General features: G+C 56.5%; 1 protein-coding gene across 3 annotated transcripts in view; it reads right to left on the bottom strand.

Moving 5' to 3' along the window:
- Positions 1-1,352: 1,352 nt before the first annotated feature.
- Positions 1,353-24,343, bottom strand: part of DENND1B (DENN domain containing 1B) — a 153,327-nt gene continuing 130,336 nt past the window's right edge. For all 3 annotated transcript variants that reach the window (XM_045859644.1, XM_045859661.1, XM_045859653.1), the window contains 6 exons: positions 24,246-24,314; positions 21,490-21,546; positions 20,022-20,132; positions 10,040-10,125; positions 8,865-9,081; positions 1,353-7,123 (listed from right to left, as the gene is read on the bottom strand). In XM_045859644.1, the coding sequence (XP_045715600.1) occupies positions 6,587-7,123; positions 8,865-9,081; positions 10,040-10,125; positions 20,022-20,132; positions 21,490-21,546; positions 24,246-24,314 (1,077 nt within the window). In that variant the 3' untranslated portion in view covers positions 1,353-6,586. The remainder of the gene's footprint in view (positions 7,124-8,864; positions 9,082-10,039; positions 10,126-20,021; positions 20,133-21,489; positions 21,547-24,245; positions 24,315-24,343) is intronic.

Genomic DNA, 24,343 nt, shown 5'->3' on the forward strand with positions numbered 1-24,343 from the left:
GCAAGTCATGAGGCGGGAAGTCTGATGTCAGGGCCACGTCCTTCAGCTGACCTCCTGTACGCAGACGACACCTTGACCTGCCTGACAAGGCACCAAGGGTCAACTCCGGCTGGGACTGTCTCAAGTCATGTCAAGTCAGATGAACTGTGAACCGCCCCTCCGTTCTTTCCCGCCCGGCTGACAGCTCCAGACCACGGCCCGGGTGCGGAGAGCCATCCCTGAACAAACCCAGTGCCGGCGCCTGTGTCCGTTACTCGGAGTGAAATGCCCAGCACACAGGGGCCCCGGCGGCTAGCTAGCACTGCACCTCATTCGCCGGCAACGGTGCGTAAAGAAAGAGATTGTGCTGGAAGACAAAGGGTCACCTCTACTTGCCGGTGGCCAACTATTTAAATTACCCTTTGGTTCGTGGATCTTTTAAAAGTACGTATGATAATAATACTGTCACCCGAGAAAGAACCTTACCCACAATCCACGCAGAAAGGACGGCAGGGCTAGCTTCCTCCCGGATGCTGGCTTGCACGTCCTTCCAGAACGAGGTTCTGCTTTCGAGGGGACAGGTCACGGGAGGGTAGACGGGCTGTTGTGCCGGCGTGGAAACCGCAGTAACACGCGCACACGGAAATTCGCTGTTTACTGATTTCCCCGTCCCCCCAATTCCCCACAGAACAGCTCGGAGCAGACACGCGCTAAGCGTTTGTTTGAGCTGCCGGCGAGGCTGGGTCTGGGGAAGGGGGCAGGTAAGCGGACCGTCACGAAACCAGGGGGTGACCGCGGAGGGAGGGATTCTGCCTGGGGCCGCGGGACCCTACTGAGCAGATGCGGGTTGCAGGGAAGCTGTAATTTCTGGAACTGAGCCTCACTCCCCTCCGCGCGCCCAGGAAAACGGCTGACCTCTCCACCCCGGGTTCTTCACTTCTGTCTCCCGCACACGGGGGCCACTCTGTCCTTCCGCCTCAAACGTGCTTGTGTCAACAGGGGTGTGACCTTCCTTCCAGCCCGGGCCCCCGCAGCTCCCGGATGAGAAGGTCGCCCTTCCAGTCCCGGGAGCTCTGCTCACGCACTTGACCGTGTGTCCTCCCCGCCCTCGGCTCCCAGAGGACGGCCATCAGTGCGGCTGCTGCACTTGGGGACTAGTCCTGTTCTGACACAGTTAGATGCTCCGTTCCCCTCATGAGTGTAAGAGCCTGAGGAGGTAGTTGACCGGACCCGCCGGGGACACTGCAGGCTTGCCTTGGCCGGGACGCAAAGCTGAGGAGGAGACGGGGAGGCCCCGCCATGGGTCACCTAGAGAACCCACCCCAGGGGACACCGGCCCAGCTGTAGAAGAAGAGCCACCACCACACGGAGCGTCGATCACAACCAACTTTATTTCACAACTGCGTTGTTGGGCACTTCACGGGACTTTTGCATATTTTAAAGGAAGCCCCCCAGGCAATCCGGCGTCCACAGTGTTCTCCCAGCAGCGCTCAGCCGCAGCAGTGATTCTGCCGAAAACTCGGGGACGCAGGCGCCCAGGGAGCCGGTCTCAGCGCCGGCGAGGGCTTGGCAGACACCCGTCTCCGAGCCGAGGGGAAGGCTCGGACCTTTCACACAGGTGCCCCTTTACAGCCAAAGGGGCGAACTTTGGGGAAGGCCCACGCGGAACTCTCCCGTACCTTTCATGTAAAAGATTGAGGCATTTCAAGCGGTGGGTTTCACACACGTTTCGCGTCTCTGCCGTCCTAGGCGTTGCTCAGGGCACTGGTCCCAGCAGATTCGGGAAGCCCCGCGCCCGGCACCTGCTCGTCCCACAGCTCTCGGGGCCACGAGAGGAGCTGGGGCCCCGCCCCGCGGGAGGCTGACTTCGCGCACGCGCCGAGCTCCCACGCTGCACCCTGCCGCCCACCGGCGGGGGGTCTGTTCAGGCCCCTCGATGTCCCCTGCCGAGGGACAGGAACGGATGTCCTCATCGAGAGCCCAAACGGCACAGAGACGAAGAACCTCCGAGGTTTCTCACAGCAAAGAGGTAATCATTTGTGATTCTACAGACGACACACGATCGCACAGTTCGAAGTTCCTTCACTTGACTGAACACTGGTTTGAAAAAACAAAACAAAACACCTAGCTTTCCGGTTATAAAGCATCCAGTGATCATTACAGCTCAGTACCTTGTTCTATTTTTTCTTTTTTTTGGTATGTTTGCATATTGCATCCAGAGCTACCGACTTTCCCACAGTGCTTTTCTGCCTGCTTCAAGTATCGTAACGGTAGAGAGCTACAGAAGCCATGAGGTTAAACAAACTGTACATTATACAAAAGCTAACTTCCTTTACAGAGGGTCGAGGGTGTTGGCAATGCCCTGTGTCGATCCTACCAAAGATTCATCCCAAAGGCTATTCCGGTCTGTGGCGCGCACCTGACCTTGGTGAGACTTGGGGTTAGTTACACAGAACCAGCTTGCTGCCCTATATACATACATTTCCCCTAAAGTAACAATATTGTTAACACTAGTCTAAGGTTCAGGATTTTCTTATTGCATATTTATTGTTGCTGAGGCAGTTAGTTACAATGCAGTCTCCGTAATCATTTTAAATAAACAAAAACATTTCTCCTGCCGACAATACAAAGACTGTTTTTCTCTCTAAAATCACCTAGAACGCTGCTACATACAGTTCAACGCAAACACTGAGAAGCGTGATGACCTTAAGGCGTCTGCTGGAGAAGCAGATGTGCGTCTCCGTCCGAACTACATTACGCGGGAAAAAATATTGCACAGATTCCTATTATTTTCCAAATAAAATATGCTTCTGTCTAAATATGCATAACTCCCTATCTTGACCAAACCAAAACTCGAACTGGTTTGGTGCAGACCATTCTGCCCCTGAAAGACACCTGAAGGAACAGACACCGAGACGCGACCGGGCTGGACGGGGCGGGACGGGCGGGAAGGTCTGCAAGTCCGGACGGCGCCTGGGAGAACCGGCCCGGCGCTGTGAGGCGTCTTGGAGAAGCCGGACTTGGGTATCCGTTTGACGTTCCTCAACGTATACTGGGGCTCCCAAGTATCAGCCCAGAACCCCAGTCTCATACGCTAAACAAAAATGGAATTTGCGTCGGGGAATTTATTCATGAAAATAGTTTTCCTGAAAATCCAGCTCTTCTAGAGAAGGGGGAAGATGCTCTGCCCATGTTGGGAAGATTCACAGTGTTCTCCTGTCTGCTCCTCCACCTCATTGAGAAACGCTCCCTCTCAGCATCCTGGGTCCTCTCATCGGGGCCTCCGCACGAAATGACGGCACCGTCCCATCCAGTTCTCCTTCCGAAGGGAGGGGGCCGGCCTTGGAGGACGCTGTTAGCCAGACAAAGGCAGCAGATCCCGGGCTGCTGTCCCGGAGCCCCTGGTAGCTTCACACGAGGGAGGGGGCGGGGGCGGGGGGTCCCAGAGGGGCTCTGCCCCAGCCCAGCTCCCAGCCCCGCGCGGCCTGGTTTGGGGGCGGCACGGAAGTGCAGGCGGAGACGCCCAAAACAGGACTCGTGGTGTCTGTCTCTGAGTCTGCCCCTTGACAAGCCAGTTTCTTAGATAGCAGCATTATCACAGATGCTTCATATAGTAATCATACAGGGAGTTAACGAGCTTGGAAATGGCACTGTGGTTCTGAACTTAGAGCTCGTTTTAGATAAAGCAGCTTCAAAAGACTGATTTGGTAGTAGAATCTTGGGTTAATAACGTCTAAGCAGGATCTATTATTATTATTATATTATTATTATTATCATCATCACTATTATTGATATTTGCAATTCCTTCTCCTCTTCACGGGCTCCTTCGCAGCGGGAACACGTCAGTTACTTCATTTCCCACGTCCCCGGTGACCGTGCCTGGCCTGTGACCAGCACAAGGAGCCAATAAATAAATGAGTCACTGCCTTTTAACCAGAAGAGTAGCCACGCTATGGTTGGGCACCTCTCTACACCACGCCGGGGGAGGTAAACTTTGGGGTACACTACGCAACAGAACTTTCCCTCTACACAGCAACAGCCCCTCAAACCACCCGCTCCCCTTCCGTCCGCCTGAAATGCCCGGGGCGGGACCCCGGAGGGTGAAGGGTGGACGCCAGGGTGGGCCTCGGGGGCAGCCCAGGGCCGCGGGAAGGCCGCCACGTGCCAGAGCCAAAGGTGTGGCTCCTTCACACGAGTCTGCGACAGAACAGGGGCGATGTCTTCGGGAAGAACATCCCAGCGGCAGGGGAACTGGGGAACCTTCGATCTGGCGGTGACAGGTCACAGGAGCCTCGCAGAAAAGGGACCTTTTGTGGGTTCCAGGTGGGACCCGGCCTGGCTCACCGCCCTCTCCCTCCACCCAACAGGCTCGGAGCGCTCGGCCTTGCCATGGTGGGAGCGTGTGCCGGCGGAGCAGCACCCACACCACCCCCAGCCCCTCCCCGTCGGAAACAGCGCTTCTGACAAAGGGACTTTCCCGTTATGTCCTTCCAGATGGGATTCTGTCACGGGCACACAAAAACAAAATCTGCCCGGGACCTTCGGTCTTTCTTCTGTGCTGTGAAAAAAAAAAAGTCTCACACGTTTCTCCTTCACATACAGAAAGTTCATGCTTACACAGAAAGCAAGACGTGTCTTCCTTTGTAAAAACGAATGAATAATTGTCCTAAATAAAACGTATCCTTTTAGAATTTGGGATGTAGGTTAAAACAGAAAAACCATGTCATTTTCTTTAAGGTGTTTTGAGATGGGCCTGAATAAATATTTTTAAGCACTGTTTCCAACAGAGCCCCTTCTGAGACTTTTCTAACCGAGAGGTAACGAACTTCCTTCAGTGAGCACGTCACAGGCCAGTCCCGATGGGCCCTCGCTCGCTCGCGTGGGGTCTGGAACGCCTTCTCTAAAGTGACAGTTAAAAACAGTCACGGCTGGGACGCGCGGAGCATCGGAGTGAGCGCGCTGGTACCCTCCAGCCAGAACCTCACTGGGGTTTTGTTCTTTGCCAATCTGGCCTCTCCCGACACCACTGACTCACGATTCCCAGTTAATTCCCACGAATTCCCAAACCTGACGGTGAATCTGAGGGCGAAGGGACAAATGTCCCTCGCCGAACTGCAAGCGAGTGACGCGGACCCTCCGTCCTGGAGAAGAGGACACGCCACAACTTCCTTCGAGGCCACAGTGTGCAGGGCTGGGGGGGGGGGTGCACAGGAACTTTGTGACGGAGGAACCTGCCAGCATGACCTCAGCCAGGGATCAAGGTCGACATCCACAGTCACGCATTGCGTGGATGGGTCGTGCCCTTCGGGGGACGTGATGAGAGTGACACTCACTGTCCCTGGGGGACCCTCCTCCTGAGACCCGCAGTCCCAGTGCGACCGTGAGAAAACCATCAGACCCGTGACCACGGACGGGCCTGCAGCCACCTCTCTGACCGGCACCCTCCCAACTGCCAAGGCCGACGAGCAAGGCAAGTCCGAGCGACGGTCACAGCCGAGGGGGCGGGGGGTCAAGGCAGACGGGACACCCAGGAGTCTGGGGGCTCCCGGACGGGATCCTGGAACAGCAAACGGACGGCACGGTAGGGGGAAACTGAGGAAACGTGAAAGCAGCGTGGACCATCAGTACTGACTCCCGCGGACGTGAGACTCGGCCCGGGGACGGCGTGGGCAGGGCGGGGCGCGCGGGGACTGTCCGAGCTTTCCTCACAGCCTTCCTGTGAGTCGGCAGCTCCCGAAATACAGAGGCAACCGCTTTCAAAGTGACTCTGAGATGACACAAGCAACTTGGATCATTATCAGTTGAGGGAAAAGGACTCGCAGGGTTTTCGTTCTGTTTTGTTCTCGTTGCAAATCGGGGCAGTTTATGTGGCCTTGGGCTTCCTGGGGGCGGGCTCCAGCGAGAGCGGGGAAACGGCGCGAGCCCCCTGCACCCGGCGTCCTTAACGTCCCGCGGTCACCACGCAGGTCACCGAGGGAAGGCGGGGGCTTCCGGAACGCAGGGCGGCAGCCCCACAAGAGCGTCCTCACGGAGCAGCGAAACGAACTCTGTCCCTGATCCAGCGGCTGGGAACGGCATCGCCGCCCTGCAGGACACGGTCACCGGTCCTTGAGAGTCCACGAGTAGCTCCATAAATTACTTAAGTTTGCTTAGTAGAGGCATAAGATTAAGGCAGTTAGTGGGTCAAGAGTTTCAGCATTTCAAGGGGAGCTCTGTCCAGTTTTGAGATCTCGACCAGTTTGCGCTCAACCGGACCGGTCTGGGGCGACTGACTGGTCGTGCGGCGGGCCGCGGCAGACGCACACTCGGTTGAAATGAAATGAACGGCATTCAGCACCAATACTGCGCAACCCTGCGTCCGACAGACACTGTCCGCACACACCCGGTACCCGACTTAAGAGCACAGTGGAACTGGCTCACACTTAAAACACCAGTGGGCACTGTATGTGCCCGCGAGATCCCTGCGTTCGCTCCCGGGGAAGAGAGGTGTTGGACGGCAGCCAGGGTTGTCGTCCCCACAAATAACTGTTCGCTGTACCTACTACAGGGAACCCTAGCGCGTCCCCCGAGGAGCTTGGATGCAAGGGGCGGACTCTTCACCGCCGCCTTAAGCTTGGTTCCCACTTGAGTTCTCCTCCGAGCAGGTCAAGTCCTGTCGGAAGGGGGAGTTCGTGCGGCTCAAAGGCACGACTTCACGGCGCAGTCCGGCGCCCTCCGCGGGCTCCTCGGCCTCGCTCCCTTCCTTCTCCCAAGGGACGGACCTGGACGGGCGTCGCCCGAGGCCGGGCACCTGCAGGTCCTCTGAGCTCCGGCGTAGTGTTTCCGTGTCTTCCGCTTCCCCCTCCCCGGTGGGCGATGTGGTGGGAGGAGCCCGCCGGGAGTCCGGTTCTGCAGTGGGCACCACCGGTCCTGCCGCCACGCGACAGCCCTCGGGGGCCTCGGGGGGCGGCCCGTGCCTGCTGTCCTCCGCCAGGAAGAGCAGCGACTCTCTGGCGCCACCGGAGGAGACGTGCTTCCTCGGGGATGGAGGCAGGTGTCTGCCGCGCAGGGCGCTGTCGTCCTGCCCCAGGTGCCACTGGGTCTGGTCCCCGGACGCCCCGTCGAGCAGGGCCAGGCTGTTCTCGCTCGGGATGCTGGGTTTGTTCTGGAAGAGGAGACAACGCGTTCAGAAAGTTTCAATGAAACTGTAGCATTACTTTAGCAATTACTTTTTTCCCATCTTGAAATCAGTATTAACCTCTTCAAGGCCAGGACGGGAAGTTCCTTCCAGGGCGGACACAGAGCTGAGGGTGGATTCCTGACCAGGGATGAGATGTGACCATGTGGCTCCCTCGCCCTTGCGACGGTCCCCTGTGACAGGCCGGCCACCCCGAGAGTGGGGGCGGGCCGTGCTGCAAGGGAGCCTGCTGCCCCGTGGGTGGCGGGGTGCTTGGGAAGCCACAGTGGGGCTCAGTGCGGGGGGGGGGGTCCTCGAAACACGACACGGGACTGCCTTTGGAGGCAGAGACTGCACTTCTTTTTTTTTAATTTTATTTATTTACTTTCAGAGAGGGAAGGGAGGGAGAGAAAGAGAGAGAGAGAGAAACATCAATGTGTGGTTGCTGGGGGCCGTGGCCTGCAACCCAGGCATGTGCCCCGACTGGGAATCGAACCTGCGATGCTTTGGTTCGCAGCAGGGCCTGCACCTCTGGGTGTGGATCCGAAGGAAACAGATCCGCCACCTTGAAGGTGCAGCGGCAGATTCTCGAGAGCGCGGCCACAGAGGCGGCCTACGTGTCCCCAGTGCGCGAGCAGACAAAGAAAGGGTGTCACAGACACCCGATGGACTATCACTCAGCCGTAAAAAGAGGAAAGCTCTGCCCTTGGCGACAAGGCGGATAAACCTGGAGTAAGTGCCAGAAGCCAGACGCGCACACCCAGGGCTGCAGGGGCTGACTCGCACGTGGAATAAGGGAGACTCCTGGGAGCAGGGGGTGACATGGTGGCTGCCGGGGCGAGGGGCGGGGGCGGGGGGACCGGCGTGCAGGAGAAATGGGGAGATGCCGGCCCACGGGCAGCGAGTGTCAGTCACGCACGGGAACCACTTCCGGAGACCTGGCAGTGGTGGCTACGGTTACCGCCACCTCACTTGGAATTCACTAACAGGGTGAATCTGAACTGCTCTGGCCTCCAAAAAAAGAAAAAAAAAAGGAAAAGGAAATGGTAACTATGTTAGGTGACTGACATGCTAATTAGCTTGACTGTGGCCGCCGCAAGGTAAAATGCCTCTGGTAAATACCATTTGTGAATTATTCTTCAATAAAGCTAGAAATAAAGTAAAACGAAAAGGATTTGCCAAAAAAAAAAAAGCCCACAAAACACACACAGGCAACTAGAGTACTAATCCACACGGAACTCTGGAGTTCCCGACCATCACATTTCCACCTGCACTGCTTTTGAAGCACTCGGTTCGGGATTGCCGACAACTTTTGAAGCAATACAATACAAAATTGCTTGCGCTGGCGCCTTACAAAAAAATTTTTTAAGATCAAGGAGATATCGAGGGGAAAGTGGGGCCATTCCACGTCTAAAAAATTCCGCGGAGAAGACACCTCTAGAATCAGATGGTCAGGAAAGGTTCCTGCTTGGTAAAAAAAAATTCCAACTAACGACCGTCACTAGCAGAACCGGGTACATAGAAGGGGGAAGCCCCGGAATTTTGTTATGAGAAATACTTCCTAGTGATTAAATTTTAGCATAGTTCTGAAGTCTTGGCACCTTCCCGTTAGCGGTTACACACTCCCACAAACTAAGAGAACCGGCCGGGTGCTGGGTGCTGGGGGAGTCAGGCGACCGCAGCGGGGGAAGCGCGCGTTCCCGCCGCCCGCCGGCGGGGGCGCACTCACCGCGGCCTTGTAGTCGAGGTTGTCCATGGACCGGAAGAAGTCCAGGCTCCTGGCGGCCGCCAGCTTCCCCTGGTCGGAGCTGTGCGTGCTCAGCGTGTCCAGGATCTCCCCCAGCAGGTCCATCTCCCCCGAGCAGGCCGTGCGCACGCCCGTCTCCGCCGAGTCGTCGCTCTCGTAGAAGTCCGCGGGCGCTTCCTCGCCGTCCTCGGACGACAGCCTGAGGGACACGAGATGCGCGCTGGGGGCCGCGCCATGGCACCTGCCGCGCGCGCGCAGCGCAGCGCTCCCCGCTCCCGTGGAAGCGCTATTTCCGTGGAGCCGCACGGAGAGGGTGACGGGGTCGCGCGAGGCCCAGTCCCTCCCGCTCACTGCGGGAAACGGCGCCTGTCTGCTTTGCGCGCAAGCAGGCGCTAAGTCCACGCACAGCGCCTGAATCCGTGGGGAAGCAGAGGCGGGGCCTCCAGGCAGCCAGATCCTGTGGGATCTGGGACGTGGGGTCTGGGACGTGGGATCTGGGACGTTAGCCTCAGGTCCAGGAGACCGAGCCCTCGGAACACTCGCTACGCTCAGGGTCACTTCCAAGGTGTTCGTATGGTCCTCCTTGCCTTTACTGATTCGCCTGGCTTCGAGAACAACGCACAGCCCTTCCGTATTCAGAGATATACTGAATAAAGAAAAACAACGTCTGTCTGCCATCACCATGTACCTTAAAATTAAGAAGTTACATACACTGTTACTAATTCCCCTGCTTTCTAATAAAATTCCCCCTGTTGTAACACTCTGCATTACGCTTCCGCTGTCTCACAGCACTGGAGACCTCGGTCTCTCCGCACCTGGCCTCGTCGGTCAGGATGGCCAGTGCACCCGCGGTGCCTGAGACTGCACCCGCCCCTCCGGGGAGGGCAGGGTTCTGACTTGGGGGGCGGGTCTACTCCCCTTTCACCGCGTCTCAGACGCTCTGCGGTTCCGACAGCTGCCCAAGGACCAGAGAGGTCAGGTCCCGCGTGCTGCCCCGTCTCAAGATTCGCCGCCAGGAGCACGGACCCTCGTGGCGAAGGCGGGTACCGGCGGAATCCGATCGGGCAGGGCACGCGCTGGACCGCCCTCTGCCTCCCACCCGGCCTGCAGGAGGCCGCCCCGCCCCGCCCGGGAGGACCCCGGGGCCCAGTACTGACTTGCTGGTGCGGTCTGAGTCTGCATCTGCGTCCGCGTCGTCAAACACGGGGCCGTCGAGGCTCTTCCGGGGCCTCCGCACGCGTGTCTGGGGGAGGAAGGACAACGGATCGTTGTTCGTAGTGACGTCAGTCTCTTTCCCAACGTCTGCGGGGGCCGTTTGAGTTGACCGGGAAGACTTTTAGGAGCAGTCCGCGTTGGGGGGGGGGGGGGGGCTGAATGTTTCCCAGCAACCTGACACGCTGGGCAGGAAGGAGGGAGGGAATGGGGGTGGCTGGTCTCAGCATGCATTCGACCTCAGAGTAATGAGCCGGAAACACTCCGCTGGGCTGGACGAACCTGCACGCACACAAGCGCCCAGGCCCTGGCTTAGGGATGCGGGACCTACAGTCGATGTGACCGACCTCCGAGAGACAGAGAGAAGTGGCAGCTTGTGTAACGACAGCACCCCCGGCTTGCGTGACCCCGACAGCGCTATGGTCCGTCTCGGGGGGCCCCGGGACCCAGGCGCACGGCTCTCCGGGGAAATGAGGGGTGGCTCCCACCTCGCCCAGAACATGCGACTCGGGGCGAACAGACCTGGTCACCCTTCTGGAAAAAGAAGCGTCTCTGGGCAGTGGCTAGCACGTCAGCTCAGACCACAGACGACGTGTGTGTGTCCTTCGGGGTGGGGACACAGAGTCCCTCCCAGCACCTCTCCACCGGGCGTCGCAGGGCCCAGGCCCCGCGTGACCGGGAGCCTGCGGCCACACGAGGCAGAGGCTGAACTGAAAACGACCGCCGAAGAGAGGAGTCACCTCAGCGCACGCAACACAGACAGGAATACGGACACCGGTATGGACGATTCTGGGGAGGGCCGTGGACCCTCTCGTCTGCCCCAGCGTGACGCTAATGAGCAGGGCGGGGTCCGTGCATGCGCTGTGTGTGTTCAGGAAAAACAGGCTGCACTTCAGGTCCGGACAGGAATCTCAGCGCGCTGAGTGCACGCCCAGAAGTTTCCGAGAGTCAGTACACGCGTCCGTTCGTCCCCCGCCCGTCACCCGCCTGTCATGAGTGACAGACGACCGCTGCCTGGAAGAGGCACCAGGGTGGGTGCCATAGGCCCAAGTTTGGGGACAGATGCTTTTCTTAGAAGGGTGACTCTGAAACAGGTGGAGAGATAGGGCTACAAGCAGACAATGAGCTGGGGGAAAAAAAACCCGAGACAAAGAAAAAAAAGTGGTTTTCCAAGAAAACAAAACAAAACAAAACAAAACGAAACCTGTAAATATTTTTCCAGAGTTCCATTAAGGGCCGTGACCCCACCCACATGCCTGGAAACTGAGTGGATGCCCCAGGGACGTCTGCTCCCCTCCCCCCCGACTCTGTGCCCGCCTCCTGCTGCTCCTGGAGCTCTTCTCACTTCCGTGACTCGAGATGTGCGTGGCTTTTCCCACGGACGTTCACGAAGAGGTTTACCAAAAGGGCGGCGAAAGGCTGCTGTTTCCTGTGCCGCCAACCACACTGCCTGTGTAATGACAGCCAGCCTCCTACAGCGTCCGGCCACGGGGCGCAGGAGTGTACGTAGCAGCGTTCCTCGCGACCCCCGGTATTGAGGGAACCTTAACAGACGGCAGCACCGTCTTCGGGGCGCCCGTGGGACTGACCGATGGTCTGGGCGCCTGTCGGCATGTGCATTTCTATACCCCTCATCCCCCAAGTGCCCGTATTTTATATCTTGCTGATTCTTGCATTGGCGAATGAGCCAAGTAAAATAAGGAAGTTATCATTCTGCCCCTTCATATAAAGTTACTCTTTAATATGGGCAGAAGGCCCGAGCCACAGAACCGTCAAACTCAGCGTCTGACTTAGCTATGATACGTTAGCTGTTTCCTTCCTCTTCACGGGATGAGACAGTGGCCGGTGAGACTTGAGCCCCCAAAGGAGCCCGCTCCGCCCGCAGTTCCCGTTTCGGTCACTAGATGGCACACACACACCCTAGTAAGGCCAACCGCTGGGCAGCTTTCAATTCCTAAGGGGGCTGGGGGTGGGGGAAATACAGGATCCAGGCAGAGGGATGGGCAAGCATAGTTTTTAGACTGCATAAGATGAAGATGCTCGTATAACTTTTTGAAAGCGGCCCCCCCCGCGCTACTGCCCCCCCTTCAGAGTTGGAGTAACTGAGGGGCCCCCCGTGTGACTTGACCCAAAGTCTAAAGCAAACCCCCGGGCGTGCGCCTTTTTGAGGCTAGTACAAAAAAAAAAAAGTATTTGCATGAAATGATACAAGGATAGATTTAAAAACTCTGCTATGCAGAATCATAATGACGATGCCTCAAAAATGCCTGCGGTCCGAGATCCGGAAAGACCTTTAAAAGCATGGCATCATTTTCGTCGGCGGGACCGGAGCTCAGAGTCGGGGGACCCACCCAGGAGTCACTGATTGCAGCCCGTGGGCCAGACGTTTTATTGGCTTTACTTCCTGAAATAGCTACTCGACGACAAATTTTGGTGAACATGTCTGCGTTTTACAAAGCAGGGAACCGAAAGGTTAATGAAGAAAAGCGTCCCGGGCCAGACCGGACGGTTCTCCCAGGGCGGGGACTCGAACCCAGCTGTCAGGAATGCGTGTCACTGTAATCGCATCAGATAAACAAGTCCCCAGATGTCTGAGCACTGACCTGAGAAAGGCTTTCTCGCAGTGGCGAGCTTTAGCCTCGTGTTTAGAGCAGGCGGTCGTCACAGAATGGTCCGGAGTGACAGACAGTGAGGGCGAACAGCGGGGCGAAGAGACAAGAGGTGGGTACTGGTCTCCAAAGACTGAAAGACTGGTGTTGGGTCAGAGCCACTGGAAGCAATCTGAAGCTAAGTGTCAGATGAGTCTGCAGTGGTCCAGAACCATCCAAGGACCCTCGGCCCACGTCCCCCAGGCCGTCGGGTCTCGCCCCCCTCCTGAGCATTCCCGACTTCACTCCCGGCCGCTCGGGGCACCCCTGCTGCCCGCGGCCACCGAGAAGGGCAGGGCTTCCTCTTCAGAACATTCCTGTCTTAGCACGGCCTTGAGCCCGAGAACCCTATCTTTTAATCCACTTTGCTCCTAACTCCACTTCCATTTAGAATGCAAAAAGCCGAGGAAGAATGCCAACTCCCTTCCCAGCGATGATAAAGGACTCAGTAATCTCAGAAAGGCGGCCGCGGCTCCTCTCCAGCCGGGAGGGAGCTGCATTCCGCGGGGACCAGCCCCTCCACAGAGAGTCGGCACTGACAGGCAGAGTCAGGTCCCACGACGTTTGCCACGGGCGCATGACTAACGAGCCAAATATCGACTGTGGAAAATAATTACGGCTAGATTCCATTCTTCCGATGACCCCATCCATACGCCCAGGGTCCGGCAGAAGTAACAATGCTGAGTGTGGCACGTGAATGTCTCGCACGGGATGGACAGCAGTTTGAAGGTTTCACCTACGATGTCACGTGGTGTGCCCGAGTGTGATATTGTTCTGATACAGAATTACACGCTGGTGATTTTGCAATTAAAGATTTTATGTAATAAGAGAGAGGCGTTATTTGTGCCAGACCCCGTATAATAACCATAAATGTGAGTGTGTGTGAGAGAGGCTTGAATAGCATCTGCAGGGAACACAGCAAGAACCTTCACAGAAAGTGCAATCGCATGTTGGTTTCAAAAGCGTTATCTTACCAATGTCAAGGCCATTCCTAAAGGCAATGAGGAAACAGACTTGCGAGGAAAGACCAGTGTTTCACTTAAATGTTAAAAAATAAACGATGTCACAATTATTAACAACCACACCTAAAACAAAACCAAAAGAACCTAAGCAAACAACTAGAACAGGAACAGAACCACAGAAATGGAGATCACATGGAGGGGTAGCAACAGGGGAGTGGGAGGAGAAGAGAGGGAAAAGGTACAGAGAATAAGTAGCATAGATGGCAGGGAGAAAATAGACAGGGGGAGGGCAAGAATGGTATGGGAAATGTGGAAGCTAAAGGACTTATGACACATGGACATGACCTAAAGGGGGGGAATGCGGGTGGGAGAGGGTGTGCAGGGTGGAGGGGATGAAGGGGGGAAACGGGACAACTGTAATAGCAGAATCAATAAAATATATTTAAAAAAATAAACAACGTAAATTGGTGCAGGGGCACAGGCTCACTCAAAGTCTTTACACGCTATTCTAATCCTTCTGCTCTGCGCCGGGCGCGGCGGCGACGCGCAGGACACCCGGGTCCAGCTCCAGCTGCAATGAGACTCTGGACGTGCTGGCAGCTGTGGGTCTATTGATCCTCCTGGCAATTTCTCTGTCTTCAGGGACCGAGCGGCGGCGGCAGCGGCGGCGGCAGCGACGACTTTACAAAGAAAAGACGGGCTTTTCCTTTCATCCGCAGCAACACTGCTCTCTGACCGACCTTAAAAGCTGCTCCGTGCACAAAGCATGAAGGCAGACCATCATTTCGATACCCCAGGATGTCTGGGAGAAGAATGAGAATTTGTCCGTAAACACTGGGACAGAGACCTGTTTGCCATGTCACCCTGAGCCCCTAAAATAATTAAAGAGATAACGGGGATGGGGGGAAAGTCTCCCGAGGTGAAACAAAACAGAAAATAGCGTGGACAAGCCGTAGTGACGGGACTGCGGATGTAAAGTCTGGAATGGTAACATCCATTATATTCGCTAAATGGAAACACAGAGTGCCTGTTTTTGTTTCAAGGCTTTGTAATAATTGACACAGCCATTTGTGGTAATGAATTTGAAGAGTAAAACCGTAACCCTGAAAAGGCACATTTCAACCTAAAAACATCTCCTAACGTACACTGAACACGTCCCCATAAGTAAGATTGTCTCCCGTTACATCTTTTTGATACGGCGAACGCTATTCAGCTGAGCTAAACACTTCAGAATGGAAGTCCCGGCCACCGACGGAAAGGAGTTGGTTCTGGGTTCTTCCTCTGAAAGAATAATGTCCTCGGACAATTTCGTGACTCGATGTGCACGCCATTGTGTTTCTGGAAAAGGCGGGCCTGAAAGGTAAACGCTACCATTATGAATTTTGTCTTGCGTAGCGATCTCCTTTCAAAGGCAGAAGTAGGGTGCAGTGTCCGCTAGAGGGCGCCCTTGTACTCCGGAACTGAATTTGGGGGGAAGGGGGTGAGGCGCACAGGCTGAACTATAACCGTATTTGGCATGTTGGAAATTAATATTATTTCAACAAAAGAAAAAGAAAAAAATAACTTCCTTCAAAGTTATCAGTATGGCACCCATAGTTTTGAAACTGGGCTTAAAAGGTGAATTTTAAAGATTAGTGGCATTAGTGTAAATTAGACTAAATCTGTATCTACCACGGGGAAGAGCGAAATTCGGGCAGAGACTGAGAAAGTGTGTTTCCACTCAGGCAGCGTTTTTGTGGGCATCTGTAAGTGGAAACATATTCACTTAAGACGTTGAGCAACATCCATCACGTATAACTTTCCAATAGATGTCCTTCCCACTTTAATTCAACATTTTGGCTTGACCATAATAGTATTCCCCATTCTGAGTCAAATTAAATAGAGCGCTAAAAAAAATTTAAAATGGGCTTGTTTGCTTATGATGATTTGGGTGAAACTGGTTTGTATCACTTTGCACGAGCTACCCGAAGTCATCTTCCCAGCTACCCGGGCCGCCGCCTCCGTGCACAGCCCCCCCCCCTCACCTCGCGCTTGCTCCCGGAGATTCGCGGTCCCTTTCTCTGCGTCCCAAGGAGCGGCTGGCTGCTTCCCTCCGCCGCCCCATCACTGCGCCATCTCCTTCTCGACCAATCCCGCAAAGCCGCCGTACAACGGACCGTGTTGGCCCAAAGAGCCCAAGTGGGCCGCTCCCTGAAGGCCCTGGTGTCGCCGGAGCAGGAAACACCATCTTGGATCACAGCCGTTTCCTTCCCGGAGTCCGCTGACCGCCCTCGAAGGAAAGTAAGTGCGCGGCAAAGACCCAGCGCCGGCCACGGCCCCGCGTGCTAGGCTTTGGAGCGGGATCGCTGAGAGAGTCCACGTTTTTGTCTCTTCTCATTCGTTTCCCAGAAAGTTCATCTCCTCCGGAGCGTTTTAAAACACGAAGCTCATCATGTGAGGGCTTATATTTTTAAAAGCATGCTCATAGTGACACAGGGGTTTCTGCCGGTCTCCGTGAGACCAGAAGGTGGCTCTGAGATGCCTCACTTGCAAGTCTTCACGGGCCAGAAAGGATACCTACCTTCTAAGTGCATTCTTTCGGGATGAAGTTACGTTACTCATCAATTATAAAACGAGCTTGCTGCTGTTGTGCTGTGTTCCACCAATCCATTAGCATGATTTATAAACCAATAAATGCACGGGGCTCAACGAGATAGCAAAGGTTCCTTTGAAGTGCACCCATCGCCTGGTATAATGGGTAAAAAACGAAACACCGTGGGGGTGATATTTCATAGGGTGCGCACATCCTCCCTGTTTATGCATTCAGAGATAACTATTCCCATCTCGAGCTATTAGTCTCTATGTGAATACACTTAAAAATAGAATAAATGGCCGTGAGTTTAATGGTACTTGGTGTCACTAGCAGGAAACATGACGATTAAACATATTCCTATTCGTGAACACTGTGGTTGGGGGAAAGGCTTGACTTCTGTCTCCCAAGTGTGGAAAAAAATACTCTTTTCATTCATATTTTCCAGGCAGCTTTGGCACAATCTGACCTGGATGCGTGGAAAATAAATCTGAGTGGAGTGCGCCCAGCCCAGACGTGAAAGAGTTAAGGGGGCTGTGTGCCAGGGTTTCACTCGGACTCCACAACAAAGCGCTCTCGCCCGCCCCGCGCCGCCGAGAGATCGGCGCGGTGTTGTGCTGCTTAGGGCCGTCCATCTGTTAGTGTTGCCGTGGGGGCCGGCCGGGCTGCGGCAGCTCCCCGGTCTGGCTGCTGTGTGTGTGTGATGTGTGTGCGGGAAGCAGACGCACGCACATTGTTATCAGAATGACGGCGGCCGACGCGATGAGAAATGGAGCGGTATCTTCAGACTCGGGGACACCTGACCTGTTATTTAAGGGGACTTCGCATCCTTACGGAAGGCCACTCAATCTCTCCCAGCGAATCACTCAAAACCCCACTGCAGAGGACAGACTCAGTCTGAACACTGCTCACAGAGCTGGCCGTGGTTTGTTCGGACAGAAAACGGGAGGGAGAGAGACGGTGCGTGAGTGTCCGGGCGAGGCGGGGGCCGCTCTGCAGCCTGGGTTCTCCCCAGACCCCGGCCCTGTTCCCGGCGCCTCCCGGGCTGCGCTCCCCGGGGCCCTGTTAGGCTGCCCGGCGGCTGCCGCTGCCTCTCCCACAAAGAGGGAGGGGGCCCGGATGTACACACGGGAAGCCTAATTGGGCGCTCTTCTGGCTGTACCCCTGACATTTACTTAAGCCTCATCCGCAGAACGGGAAATGGCCGTACTAATTAGCGGGCCGACACACCCGTTACTACTGTTTGCTGGTGGGCAGAGATGCACTGTCAATTCCAAAGAGAAGCTCAGCCGTGGAGCACAGCCCGCCAGCCACGCGCGATTTTGAGATCCGGTCTTTTCGGCAGATTGGACTCAGGCTGGGAAACTTGTGTTTCTCACTCTCGGACGCATTCCTGGCATGTAAAGGACCATAGTCTCATTTACTTCTTTTGCAAAACAGACGAAAGTAAAGCATGGCATTTGCATGAGGCTGGCTGGAAACAGAACACGTAAAGCTCTTAAGGTTGCTGAGCTCAAGTTGTCCCGTGGACAGGCACATGGGGGGAGTCACATCCACGCTCTGCATTTCGGTAGTTTTTCTGACAATAAAGTGACATGCTCGGGGTCTCACAAACCCAGACATTTCTCGGGATGAGAGCTGTATATTCCTTTTCAAACCATGCGCTGGGATCTTAAAGTCACTCCTGCTTCAATGGAAACAGACAACATTGGAGTCCCCGTTGTTTTGGGGACCAGAGGATTGCCGTGAGCCGGGAGGTACCTGCCAAGAGAGAAGCAGCCAGGCGCTGCGTGGCTCTGCAAGCCTGAGGCGTGTGGCGTGCGTCTGCGTGTGCAGGGAGAGCTGCCGGCGTGAGCGGCCGGGGTGTGGCAGGCACTTCGAGAGCTCGTGCATCGCTGGTCTACCTGCCGCCTCCCGGGAGCGACGCCAGCATCGTTACCCCAGCTCACACGGGCCGAAGGGGAGGCTCGGGGTGCTGGGCATGCTCAGTGCCCGATGCCATGACCTTTGTCACAGCCCGGTCGGTCTGGCTGTGAACTGCACACCCTTGTCTCTAACTGCCCCTCCCGGCCGCCCCCAAGGCCAAGGGCAGAGAGCAGAGAGTCCGCCCTCCGTCCAAACCCCACTGCCCGTTAATGACCCGCAGGGAGGCAGGCGCAGGTCCGAGCCCCTCCGCTTCCCCGTCGAGAAGTCGGCCCAGTGGGGACGAGGGTGCCCGCACTGGCGGACGGCTGCAGACTCTAAATTGATCATGAAATGCACACACACCACCCCCACAGCTTCCCCGTTCCTCCAGGAGCGGCCCCCACTCCTGCGTCCCGAGGCTGCTCCCGTGACCTCGGGCCTTATTCCAACCCTGCAGAAGCAGGCGTGCCAAGTAGTGGCGACAACATCAAAAATCATCTGGATTACCGAAGCCGGCAGGTCCCTACGGAATCTCGCCTTCCGGGAACAGACGGGACCACGTGGCCGGTCTTTTCGGGGAATCCAGTCACTGGGATAGCCCAGCGGAAGGTGGGGCCCAGTGCGGTCCCCCCACCACCCAACCCCCGGCAGCCGGCGCTACTGTGAGGCCCTGAAGCCACCGGAGCTCAGCGAGCCTCCCAGAAGGAAGAGCGGAGTCGCAGGCAGTGTGGCTGGCAGCCTTCTACATGTTTCAACAGCAGTTCGAGTGCCGCGTGAAAGCACAGACTGCAGCCAGGAGAGGAAGCCCGGAGAGGCGGCGCAGACAGTGGAGAAAAGACCACGTGAAGAGAGGCGACCTCTCGATCCCAGAGAGTGACCCCACTCCTACCAGGTACCCCCCACCCCCGGCAGGGCCCCCAGCGCGTGTGCAACTGCCGAACCTCTCTTTCTAAAGAAGTCTTGTGCCTTAGGATTCATCGGAGTGGGCTCCCCTCTCCTTTGTGGCCACGAGTCAGGGGAACGGGCCTTAGCGTCTTCCTACCCTCATTTCCTCCCTGCCTCGACCTAAATGAAGTGAATTTTAACCTTTTCTTCTATGATTCTTTATAAGGTGCCTATTCTGGGAAAAAAAAAAGGGAGGCCATAAATGAACATACAAACCTTAACGTCTCCGAGGTGCTTACTGACATCTAGATTCTGCCGTTAACCACATCTAGCCATCCCCAGAAATGCTTACGTGTTTCATTAAACATCTTAATGTGTTCAGGCCTTAGTCTTTTTACACTGGGAGTGACCGGTGCAAGAGGACACTTTTCTTCCCGTAAAAATCTACTCCCCACGGTAAACGCAAGCTTCAAACATGCCCTCACGATGCCCAGTCGGACACGTGAGCGCTTCCCTGCTTCAGGACAGTATTTTAAGAAGCATCAGCACACACACAGAGTTTTTAAATATTCATTCATAGCAAGTAAAATGTCTATCTTGGGCACAAGACAGGTATTTATAACTTCGTACTCCAGTTTCTACAGATTATGCTAACAGTCGAAGTCCCCTGTGTTTGCAAGTCGCCCTTTATCCCTGTGGGCGACCCCGCGGTGAGCCGCCCCCCCCAACGGGACCGTGGGCCCTGTGAGGATGTCAGGAGCCCCGGGGACCTGCTGCCGGGACGCCTGGTCCCCGGCCCTGCGGGCTGCCCAGCGGAGACCCACTCATCGCCTCCACCGCGACTGCAGGCCTGCGTGTAACGCGGGAGGACAGCGACGGGGCCTGCCGGTTCCGGGAGAGCCCCCGGGGAGGACGGGCGTTCAGGGCCGGAGCCGCGGGGGTGGGGGCGGGGCTTTACCTGGGTGAGCCTGCGCTTCTCCGGGTGCGCTGCCTTCTCGCCGCCATGTGGGATGTACACCGGCGTGTGCTGCATGCTGCCGGAGCCGGTCCCGGAGCCGTCCTCGCTTTCCTGGGGGACACACGAGCACTCGCTTAAAGCCCTGCTCGGACGGTCGCTGGGGTTCTCTAACCAACCAGCGCAGCGGCCGGTTCGGGTGGAAATAACCAAATAATAGCACGTCAGGCGGACGCTTGAGGGACCTGTTTAGAAGAAAATGCTTTCCCACGTTTTTCTGTGTTATGAATTCGTAATTTCCGAAACAATCTCTATTTTGAATAATGTAAGTAAAATTCCTATGAAGATCACTCACTCTCTACCACTACAATGGAAGTGTTCAAGTAGTATTTTTTTTTCTCCAGAGGTAAAATTTCAAAACAACTGATAAAATTTGCCAAGACGTGATGTAATCAAATCACACACATAAATATTCATACACATGCAATATTCATAGATTCAAATACATGGCCCCAAGCACAAATGTTTATACATGAGAACCTGCTTAGTTTAACCCTGGCCAGGGCGGCTCGGTTGGCTGGCGTGTCCTGCCGTAGCTGGAAGGTCGAGGGTTCGATTCCCGGTCAGGGCACACGCCTTGGTGCCTGGGTTGCAGGTCTGGTGCCCAGTGAGAGGCAGCTGATCGATGCTTTGGTCTCACATTGATTTCTCTCCCCCTCTCTCCCTCCCTCCCTTCCTCTCTCTCAAATCAATAAGCATGTCCTCAGGTGAGGATTAAAAAAAATAAGTAAGAACATGCTTAAAGCAGCTGCTATTGGAAAGGCCCTATACAACCAAATGATGGTGTGCATGGCTTAATTCTGCACTGAAAATCATTTTTTTTTTAAAAAAAAAGCATCCGCCGGAAGCAGGGCGTCCGACAGTGACGCCACGGCGGTGGGCCTGGTGGGAACTGCCCCCTGTTAAAGCCCCGTGGAGGGTCCCGGTCGCTCTGCGACGAACTTAGCGAATGCGAGAGTGTCCGGGGGGCGCGCCCGGAACGGGCGAGCGTGGTGCAGGGGCTTGGCGTGGGAAACACATTCCTGGACACAGGCCGACGCCCCCTCCCGGAGGCACTGAAACGCCCCTCTCCCGGGGTCTCCCAAGTGCATGCCCCCCACCCACCCACCTGAGCACAACACCGACCAGTGGGGCGGGGCTGAGCGGGGCGGGGCACGGAGGGGCGGGGCGCAGAGGGGCGGGGTGGGTGGAGCGCAGAGGGGGGGCGCAGAGGGGCGGGGCGGGGGTGCAGAGGGGCGGGGCGCGGAGGGCGGGGTGGGGGCGGGGCGCGGAGGGCGGGGGTGGGGCGGGGCGCAGAGGGGCGGGGCGCAGAGGGGCGGGGCGGGGCGCAGAGAGGGGCGGGGCGCGGAGGGCGGGGTGGGGCGGGGCGCAGAGGGGCGGGGCGCGGAGGGCGGGGCACGCCACGCCTTACCTTGTGCTTCAGCTTGCTCTTCACCTCCCGGATGCCCTGCTTCGCCTGGCTTTTCGCCTGCGGAGCAGAGAACACAGCGTCGGGCCCAGGGTGCTGCTCTCGCCGCCGACCCGGCGCGGACACGGGCCTCGCTGGAGGAGAACCGTCAGCTGTTCCCGCTCCCCAGGGAAAGAGCGGATTGCGCCGGGAACTGTACTCTCGGGGACTCCGCACCCCCGACCTGTTACCCCTACAGGAGCTGGCGAAAGCACTGCCTCCGCTGGCACACCCACGCCACACACGGGCGAACGCGGAGCCCGTGCTGCTGCCTACACTGTGTAAATTACTAATTATATAAACACTGTATAAATTACTAGGCCAGGTGACTAGCGCAGCCTTCCCCTGCAATGGTGTCTCAACGGTGGGGAAGCAGGAAAGGCGCATCGCAGCGGCAGCCGACTGGGCACCTGCCTGGGCTTGATGAACCACAGTTTCTGTCCGCAGAGCTGTCTTAATGCTCAGCTTGGGCCATGTGCAAGTTTTCTGGCAAAAGTGAAACGGCTTTAACAATTCAGCGACCGCCCTGGGGTTCCTCCGCAGGGCGTCTGGCCGCGGCGTGGAGTCCGGCAGGTCCCGCCGTGGTCCCCGCAGGTGCGGCGGAAGACCACGGGGTCGTCGTAAGGGCCTCGGACTTTGTTCCGCTAGAAAGTCCGGCGCAGCAGCCAGAGTGACAGCAGCCAGAAATCGGTGCTCGTTTCCTGCTTCCGCAGGACCGGACCGGGTGCTGGGGGCCAGCCTGCGTCATCGCATTACACTGTCCTGGCAGCCCCGTCTGTGAGGTTGGTACAGTGATTATCGCATCTGCAAACAGGGACTCAAACCCGGTTGAGGGAAATCCTAACTCCATCTTCTTCCCCTCTCCAAGGACAAGGGCGAATGACGGCTTTCAAAAGCACGTTCTCGGGATCTCGGCCTCACCGAGGAAGAGTCTTATTTTCATTCTAGAGTCTCACTCTAGAGGCCTGGAACCTCGGGTCGGGCAGACGAGAGACTTCCAACCCCAAGGCGCCCCACCTTCCCGGGTCCCTGCCCGGAAGAGTGAACACACGTCTCCCCGAGCTCCGTGAGGGGGGGCCCGACTTCTTCCCGGTTGCTAATAAAGGGGATGCCAGGCCGGAAATGGAGGCACTTGTCACCGACAGGACGTCCCCCGCCACCCGACTGCAGGCCCAGCCTCTTCCAGGAATGCTGTCTCAAGCCGGCTGGCCCGGGACTTCCTGGTGGGCGGCAATGAGGGGACCGGGCCGTCCCCCCGTGAAGACACAGGAGGTCGTCTGCTGTGTCCGCCTCCCTGTCCCCTTCCGTCCACGAACTCCCTCCGTTCTGCACAGCTTCCCAGAGATCTTTCTATTGGCCAGATGGGGGGCCGCCCGATGCACGGGTTGTTTTTGAAAAACTTCAACTCGACTTTTGACTTTGCTCTGCTGTCTTTCCCTTTCCAGCACTGTCAATACCTGCGAGCCCAGCCGAGAGCCGGGCCGGCGGTCACGGCTGGGGAAATGTCTTCAACGGAGCAGAACAACTACTTCTTCGCTGCACACGGGGCAAAATGAAGACATGTCGCACACGGCCAGAGCCGGCCTCACGGCCGGGTAACCCCAAATAGCAACTCCACAGTTCTTTGGAGTCGGGAAAGCACTTTCACGTTCACTCTCTTATTGGTCAGGCCACCGAATCTACTTCAAGGGCCCTGTGTTAATCCCTGCACACTTGTTTAGGTAAAAGTGAGTAATCGCCAAAAAATATATACATTCCTTTCCCATCTCCTTGAAGTTCTACCCCTTTGGACTATGTTCTAGTTTACGTAAATGTCCTCTGTTCTTTCGACATCCACCTGATTCACGCCGATTCTTCCCGACGCTCCGCAGTGCGCAGAGCTGAACCGTGCGTATCAGCGGTGGTTCTGTTAGCTCCGGTGCCGGCTCTCTGGGACGCCTGCCGCCTCGCTGCCTGCCCGGGCCTCCTCCGGACTCCCTGGGAGACGGGCTCGGGTCCCTCCGCCCTGTTCGCTGTGCCCAGCGGACGCTCACCGTCACGTGGGTGTTCTCTACCCAAAGCGCCTGCCACGCGGGTTTGGCTGATCATGTGAAATGCACAGACTCCACAAAGAAGGTGACTCGGAAGCTCTGCCGGCCAAATCGAGCGTGTGTTGTTGGCTCTGCCGTCGCTGCCGGAGCTGAGAGCGAGCAGGTGCCTCGGCTCCGCGTCGCCGTGTGGTCCCCGTGGGCACAGGAAACACGCGCGGGGAGCAGAGGGAACAGTTGTCCGTGGGGGCCCGGTCGGTCCCCGTTTCTACTGTTCAGAGTGAAACTCCCCCCTCAGGGGAGGGATGGCAGTTTGATGCCAAATGAGGTTTCATCTCTGTGCTCGCATGGAAGGTGTGAGGGAAAGCAAGGAGGAAAACATGTATCTAGCAAAATAATACAGTAGAACTTCTCTCGGCGCGAAGAAGAGCTTCGGGTGTCTGGTCAAGGAATGCAACAAAGGGCGCCTGGCTGTGTGGCCTTTCTCAGAATCTCGAATAAAAACCTGAGCAACGTGATTCGGCGTGAGTTTGATTCTTCCCACGGCAGCCAGGTGCTCTTTCACTGTGAAAGTTAAAGACATCTTCACAAACCTAACCCTAACACTAGCCCCACGAACTGTCTCGAAAAGAAAAATAGGAAAATGTAGTAACATTTTATCACAGACTTTTTAAACATCAGGTGAAAACTCACGAATTTATACGCCGTCCGGACGGCGGGAGTGGCTCTGGTCATCGCTGAGTTGAACAGGGCGCCGCCTTTCTGCGAAGGGAGAACAGACACTGGTTTGC

The sequence above is a fragment of the Phyllostomus hastatus genome, unplaced genomic scaffold (assembly GCF_019186645.2).
Source record: "Phyllostomus hastatus isolate PE091 unplaced genomic scaffold, TTU_PhHast_1.1 phas_contig_148, whole genome shotgun sequence".
NCBI lineage: Eukaryota > Metazoa > Chordata > Mammalia > Chiroptera > Phyllostomidae > Phyllostomus > Phyllostomus hastatus.